Source organism: Lentinus tigrinus (assembly GCF_003813185.1).
Source record: "Lentinus tigrinus ALCF2SS1-7 unplaced genomic scaffold L226scaffold_88, whole genome shotgun sequence".
NCBI lineage: Eukaryota > Fungi > Basidiomycota > Agaricomycetes > Polyporales > Polyporaceae > Lentinus > Lentinus tigrinus.
The window spans coordinates 5,646-13,328 of NW_027137997.1; the positions used below are offsets into that span (position 1 = coordinate 5,646).

At 56.8% G+C, this 7,683-nt stretch overlaps 3 protein-coding genes across 3 annotated transcripts; all 3 read left to right on the forward strand.

Moving 5' to 3' along the window:
• Nucleotides 1–641: 641 nt before the first annotated feature.
• On the forward strand, nt 642–1,320 carry L226DRAFT_424074 (uncharacterized protein; the record flags this gene model as incomplete). The annotated part of the gene is made up of 2 exons (XM_067674619.1): nt 642–753; nt 836–1,320. Coding segments are annotated over 2 exons (597 nt in total), but the record flags the coding sequence as incomplete, so codon positions are not given.
• Nucleotides 1,321–3,349: 2,029 nt separating this feature from the next.
• On the forward strand, nt 3,350–4,999 carry L226DRAFT_576896 (uncharacterized protein; the record flags this gene model as incomplete). Its single annotated transcript, XM_067685464.1, has 4 exons — nt 3,350–3,649; nt 3,702–4,263; nt 4,339–4,539; nt 4,590–4,999. 4 exons carry the CDS (start codon nt 3,350–3,352, stop codon nt 4,997–4,999), a joined length of 1,473 nt encoding a protein of 490 aa, XP_067528432.1.
• Nucleotides 5,000–5,710: 711 nt separating this feature from the next.
• Nucleotides 5,711–7,275, forward strand: L226DRAFT_576897 (uncharacterized protein; the record flags this gene model as incomplete). Its single annotated transcript, XM_067685465.1, has 5 exons — nt 5,711–6,125; nt 6,182–6,384; nt 6,440–6,641; nt 6,711–6,785; nt 6,839–7,275. 5 exons carry the CDS (start codon nt 5,711–5,713, stop codon nt 7,273–7,275), a joined length of 1,332 nt encoding a protein of 443 aa, XP_067528433.1.
• Between the last annotated feature and the right edge of the window lie 408 nt (nt 7,276–7,683).

Below are 7,683 nucleotides of genomic sequence, written 5' to 3' on the forward strand. Positions count from 1 at the left end.
AGGGCAACACCCTCGGCGACCTAATGAAACCGGTCGGCGGCGCGTGATTGTGGCTGCCGCCCTCGCCCGAGCCCCGCGCGAGATAAGGATCCGCCGATAACAAGAGGGACAGCGCTGCCCTCGCCGACAACGCCGCCGCAGCGACGGAGCCCCCCTCCCGAGAGCAGGACCCCGCTCGCTGTGTAGAACGGCCCCGTAAAGGCGAAAGAAGAGGGTGCGCTCTCAAGATGAAGAATGGCGGTGCTCAACAGCGCTACCTGGCAGAGGAGCGCGAATACCTTGCCAAGCGTAAGAGCGAGCCCGCAGAAATTGCGGAGAAGATTGATTATGTCAGCGCACTGATTCATCTGGAAAAGGCGGGGTAAGTAACAACCTTGTTGCCTTGGCCGAGGGGGGCTGCTGATCACGCGAACACTAGAGCCGAAGCTGTAGCCGCCCAGCGTGCTGCACAAAACATAGATCCTTTCATACCGACCAACAACGCGAAGGCAGCGAGCAAGCGTGAGGCGGAGATCCGACGGATCCGCACCCGAGCGCGGACTATGCATTCACGCTGGCAGCTCGCAGAGGAGGCCGTGCTCCAGATTGAAGAGAGCCTCGACATCAAGAAGCGATGGCTTCCTGGGAGCGCTGAGTACCTGGGTGCAGTCGAGCAGCTCGGGTGCCGGAAGTATCATTGCGCGCTCGACCATCTTGAGCGACTGGTCATCCAGCGTATGTTTGAGCTCACAAAGCTCGGGATGAGCGGGATTGGTATGTTTCGCCACCATTGATGTTTGCTCACATCATGGGCTCGTTTGCGCTCCGCTAACAGGGCTCATGTTTCACTTGCCAGGATACAAGATGCGAGAGAAAATCGGCAAAGCACTGAAGACTCGTGCGGAGGCCATCCGCCATGCTCTGGACGAGTATAACCAGTGCGCCGCCACGCTCATACCTCCTCGTCCGACTTTGGCGTGGAATGACATCATGGAGATGGCCTCGCTCGCTGAGTTTGACCTCCTGCGCGATGCACGCGAGGACGTCCGTGAGTACCCATGGGCGAAGCGCCTCCACCACCAGGCGATGAATCTACATTTCAATCTGGAGCGCGCTCGGGAAGAGATTGCCCACCTTAATGTTGAGATTCCGAGGCTTTTCACGAGCTTGGTTGATCGTCATTGCGATCTGAGGAGGGCGATAGCTTCGGTGAAAGAGTCCGATCCCTCGTTTGCTTATGAGCTGGAGCTCTGCTGGCAGTACGAGGACCGAATCAGTGCACGCATCACTGCGCGATTGTACGAGACTGCGCAGCTGAAGGGGTTCACCGGCCAGCTGGCCACCGGCAAGCGAGTAGGGCGCGACAGTAGGGACCTCGAGGGTATTGAGCTGCCTTCCTGGGCATGCCTCCGCTTGGGAGGTGTGTCACGTGTAGAATGTGGCGCGTCTGGGCGGGGCGAGCACGAGACCACAGCAGGCTCGAGCGGACATCAGGATGAGCAGCGTGTGTCAGGGACAACGGAACGTCCTGCTGTGGAGCAGGCGACGGACCCCAGCGTTGTAGCTCGCGGTCATCCCACGCAGGCAGACAGAGTCACAGGCGTTGAGGTGTCCGACGACTCAGAGCTGCTTGATGGAGGAATTCCGGGTATCGACAATATGGGCGATGCGAACAATTTTGTAGACTTCATAGATGCTCTCGTATAGTATAGAATGATTGTATACATGTAGCCCAGAGGGATATATATGCATACACAAACATATGAGCTGCTAGGACGACTCCGGACACGTAGCGGAAGGACATGCGCACGCGCACATATATGGTGCAGAAGATCTGAGACAATGCACAGGTAATGAGGTCCAATCGTCGTCGACAAGGGCTGCAGGGTTCGGACAGGACGTGGTCGCCCTGTCGACGTGAGATTGGAGCCTCGGGCGGGTCGAGTTGTTACTCTCGGGCGCCGTGATGTTGATTATGCTCATACGCCAATTGCATCATGGAGTGAGATAGTTAGTCACTGTATTATGACATACAAGGATGATAGTACCGTAGAGTATGAACGAGTTCCGGGGCAAGAGGGAGCACAGTGCGATGAAGGATGAGGTTGCGTTGCCAGTCGCGTGCGCCGCGGGGCCGGATGTAGCTCGTGTCTCGGAAGCTCTTGACGTACATTTCGAATGGGCGACGTTGATCCCTATGATTTGAAGTGTGTCAGCGGGATGTATGAGAGGGTAGGAGGGTTGTGATGCCATGAAATGGGCTGGAACATCGACAATTGGGTTGATATGGTGAGGGAAGCACGTTACATACAGGAACACGAGTGGGTCGTAGGATACATATGCCCAATGCCAGTCAAGTTGGGCATCATCGACATCCTTGATGGTAACAGGGATCCATGAATCAGTAGGCACATAAGCAGCATGACGGGACGTTCGCAATGCCCAAAGGTACAGGTCATATAACACAATGCCAGTCGAAGTGGTTGGAGAGGCCATCATGTACATAGTACTATGACCGTGGCCTCGAAAGTATTCCTCGCGGCATACACGACCATTTCACTCACGGCTCAGGGTTTCAAAGGTAGACACGAACGCGTCCGCTCCGTACTGCCAGTGTGGATGCGCTATGGCGTGTTCAAGGACCGCACTTGTACACGCATGTCCCAAATCTAACATGGCATACCTACAATGATGCATGTAAGTGTGCGTGGACTCTCTCGCACCATTTAGCACTCAATGAGTCCAACGTTGCGCGTGATCTTGCTGGGGTACGCTTGTTTTGTAGTTGCACGGTAGTAGTCCCGGCCAATCTTCATTCGAGCACCCCGATTGCGTGCCCGTCCACTGGAGGATACAGTTTGCGTATGTGGTGCATTGCGTTCGCTCCCGCAATCTGCAATGTCGTTGTCACGAGTATGCAAAGAAGAGATGAGGAAAAACATGTATATGGAGGCTGGAATCTACACAGTACAAGCTGGTACCTGAGACGCTGTATGCCAGGCCATTGACCGCTCCCACGCTCCTTGCTCGTACTCAACACCTTGTACTGCGCTCGGCGTGCCTACCCCAGCCCTCATCAACTCATCGTTCTGACATCCTGTGTCCCGTAGACTTCACGATAGCCCTGTTGGCAGATTGAAGACGGTTTCCCCGCACAATGACGACATCGTCGCGGCGGCCCGTGGTCCACGAATATGGTGTCGCGACTACTCCGAAAGGTGAGCTTCTGCATGGCAATGACCTGGTCTGGGAAGCATGTAAGGCCCGGGCATGACACTTTACATAAACGAACCACGACAGGGTCGTATATTTGGTACGTTATCTCCCTGCTGTCCAACGTCTTCTGCTCTTCTCCCCCCCCCTCGCCGCCATGCCCCAGAATTTCCCTGCCGCCCCCTTGGTTGTGCCCCTCGCCGACTGTGTCTTCAGTAACTCGGGCGTGGCCTCAATCATTGCGCACCTGCGACAGAACCCCGACTTTGCTGCCTTGCCTGAGTATAAGCTGTGCGGCGCTGCGTTCGGGCTTCTTACTGCTGGCGCCGATGGGGATGGCAACCACGGTTCTCCATACCAGCGTTTCCACCGCCTCTACAAGGACCTCAACAAGGCGGGGGAAGCCAAGTGGCGCGATGGATTGCGGGATATTTTCATGCAAGCTGTGATGGATCACGTACGTAGACTCACTGTTCGTCTCCTAGTCCCTTACTAACGCATCACACTAGCTGACGATACTCGAGCGTGCCAGCGGAGGCGCGACCCTTTTCATCCACAGCCCTGGCACTCGACCCCCCAATACCGATGCCGTCCCGCAGGAGGCGAAGCTCGACGTGTGCCTCCCGAGCACGTTGATCACCGAACGCCCTGAGGTGGGCATCGCGTGCGCCCGCATGATCCAGTACTTCGCGGAACAGGTCGCCGTGCCGGCCATGGAACGCTGGGATCTCGCTAGTAACACTGCGGGCTGGCCTGCCAACTACACACCTCAGCGCGTCTCCCCCTACCGCGCTCGCAATCAGCCAGTCATGCCGCGTCTCAACAAACCGCAGGGGATGTTCTATGGGCGCGTACCGGGGGAGCTCGAGCCTCTCATTGTCGCATATGCTGCCGACAATCTCATCACCATCCCCCCCCTTCTTGGCGGAGCCCCCCCTCCGGCATCATCCGCGAGCACGGAGCTCGCGGCACCGCTCCCTATGCCCACGCAGCCAAAATCCGAACGTGCTGTCACCCCGAGCCTGCGCGCTCGTGGAGACAGCAGGTACGTTCAGGAGATGTCTCCCCAGGGTAAGCCTCATATTCGCCTGTCGTATTCTGCCCACCATGCTCACACTCGCGACGACCTCTTGGCTCCCATACAAGCGCCCGACGAATCCGATGGCGAGACGCACTCAGTCAGTCCTAAGGTGCGCGGCAAGCAGCGTGCGCAGGACAAGAACCCCACCGATCTCACCGATCTCATCCTGGCCCTGCAAGCTCGCATCAACAAGCTCAAGGCCATCAATTCTTCGCAGGAACTGGAGATCGTCGGGCTGCAGTCACTGTTGAAGAGCACACTTGGAGGTAAGTTTTCGCCGCGCGCGTCATCGTCATGGTCCCTGACACCTTGCCAGGCAGCAGGCAGGCAGGGCCTGACGATGCTGGATCCTATACCACTGGGCGTGTGCGTACCCGGCCCGCATCGCGCGCAAACTCTACCGCGTCCAACTCTGCCATCTCCTCGGTTTCCATGCTCAGTGTGTCGTCGGCAAGTACCACTCCTCGCCGCGCCCGTCAAAGTGTGCTTGAGTTCCCCGACCGACGTCCGACTGCTCCCCCCCTGGGTACCTTGACTCTGTGTGCCCTCGAGAACGCTGGTTACACCCCCATCACGCTGAACGTCATCGAGGATGTGGTCGAGAGGTTCCCCGAGGACCAGTGGGAGAATCAGGTGCACATCCGCATTTACAATTGCTCGGCGGAGCTTGCCCACCGGTTGGTGATGTGCTACAAGAAGGACCGCCTCAACAGCGAGACGACGTAAACATAGTATTTCATTGGCATGCAATGCGTCTCATGGGGTGTTGGCATTAGTAGATTGCAACTGTCGGTTTGTGCGCGTCGCTCACTTTCTTGCTGCTATCTACGTTCTCGTCGCGATGTTGTCTCGCTGCGCAGTCTCTGTATCTCGCATATGATCTGCTCTGAATGTAGTTTGTTTCCTGGCTGGTATCAGATTGAGGTAAAGATGTTCTGCAGAGTATGCGTGCGCTTCACGTGTGATGGTCAGCAAGATGGAACGATCAAATTCCCGAGAAATAAGGTTTATGCATGGCGCCCAGTCAAGATATGGCACGAGGTTAAGCAGAGCTCATGCGGCTCCCGCCCGGATGGCCCCAACAAGGATGCGCCATGCCAGCGTTGCAGGGCTTCTCTCTTACGCTTTTGCGCAGGCCGGCCGACAGTGCAATCTTGGCCGATTCACTGCGGCTTTTGTCTTGCTTCATGCGTCCCGCCAGGGTGTTCTTGCTCGCCACAAAGCTTACATTGTTGGACATGAGAGTAAGTAGGACTGTGCCACACCTTCGGGAGTTGCAGCCAAGATCCCATGCTCTGCCTCGTAACAGCTTTTCTCCTGCCCTGCTTGCTGCCTGCAACTGACAACAGGGAGCCTCACCGAACGTGCTGATTATTTCATGATGGGGGACTCGTTCATCTCCCCTCGCCCTGCTCCTGCTCGCCCCTGCCCTCCGAGATGATCCCTCCTAATGACACTCAGCCTGCCGGCCCTATCCCGCATGGTGACAACGCCCTCCAGCCCTCCCCGACCGCTCCCAGGCCTCTGATGGTGCAAATCAGCTACGGGCCGCTCGCGGTTGTGGCCGCGAAGCCGATTCTGCCTGCCAGGCGGAAAGCCGTGGCGGCTACCGATGCCGAGCATAGTCTCTCCATTGCGCGCACACGGGAGAAACAGGAAGCTATCGACAGGGACCTCAACGCGTTCTACAACTACGCAAAGGTCCTCGCCTTGGACATGTCAAAGAAATATGGTAAAAAACCGGACCATTACCTGCGACTCATGTTCAGTGGCGGCGCATCGATGCAGAAGGCGTGGGAGCCCTCAGCCTTCAACGCGTGGGTGCACAACCTGGCCAAGGAGGCGAATGAAGGTGAGTACACTGCAACCTGGCATTGGAAAGCGCGGTACAACACTAACCTCTCGCAGACGCCGAGCGTGGCGAGGCTACGAAGCTCCTGGACCTTCAGCGTGAGCACCTCGACGAATATCACAGCCTCACGCCTGCAGAGAAGCGTGAGCTCGTAGCCAACTTCAAGGAGGATCGCGACTCTCGCAAGATGGGTCTGCGCGTCAACCCTCGGGGCCGCCAAGCAGACGCCAATCATACGTTCGACAAGATCGAAGACCTGGTAAGTGTTCTAATGCATAACGTAAACCTCTCTCGCGTCCTGAGACTCCACACAGATTGTTGGCCTGAAGTGCCGCATCGGCGTCGATGGGTTCTACTGTTTTTTCAAGAACAACTCAGAGTTTCAAATGCGCCCTCGATGGTACTTCACATCCCCGCAGCTCAATCGATACTTCACCGGTATGATCAAGAAGTGGGACGTCGAAACCATTGGCGCACTCGGAGAAGCATTCTCCATCGCGGGTTGTGACCTCATGTGTACGTCCGTCCTCTGCGTGTTCATCCGCCCGCTTGTCCACTAATTTTGGTATATTTACACCGTTGCAGCCTACTTGCGTAACGCAAAGGCTCGCGCTGACTGGCTGAAGACCGAGATACGCGAGAAGATCACAGCGGCTCTCGGTAAGTACTTGCTCCTCTCCATCAACACGCACACATGCTGAGCTTGCACGCAGTCAAAATCACTGGTAACAAGAAGGCCGTGATGCAGTACAAGTCCTATGAGAAGGACATCGTCCTTCATTACGGGATCGAGCTTGTTGGTTGGACGGCTGGACTACCTTTCGCCTGCCCGAGCAGTCTGCCAGTCACCCTCGAACCGCTCCAGAACCTCCTGCAGGCGATTGACAATGGCCAGTGCTACTTCCGCCGCCTCTCAGCCTCTGAGAAGTCGGAGCGTCGCAAGCAGTACGACAAGAGCGTCGCCGACGGTACCGTGGCCACACGCCAGCCGCGCAAGGACAAGGGCAAGCCGCGTGGGAGCTATCGCCAACGCAAAGCCGTTGGCGCTGAGCATGAGGAGGGAGGTGACGAGGACGTCGGCGGCATTGCGCACGGCAAGAAGCGAGCCCGGTGCGCTGCTTCCTCTGACGAGGACAGCGATTCTGAGTAGTACTCTTGTGAAGTTTTGTACTATGCAGTTCTATGCATTGTGTCTTGGTCGTTGCGAACGAACTGCATACGCTTGTTATGACGAAGCGAGAGTTCTTCAAGTTCTCGGGCGGGGCCACGTGCGTCTCTGGTCTGGATCGCAACGTGGCACATGGTCAAACAGGTACAGTATGTCGCGAGCACACACGCACGCAGTGTCCCAACTTCTTCTTCCTTGGTGAGAACACACACGTTGAGTATGTCAACGTTCAGTTTATTGTGTTCGCTCGCTCGCCGGCGCAGACTTGTGCATGTCATACCAACAGGTATGTCGCGAGCGCACACGCACGCAGCGTCAGATCATCAACAGATTCACAGCGGAACTTCCTTGCTCTATTAGGACGCTCCGGTTGTCCTTCGTTACAGGTAC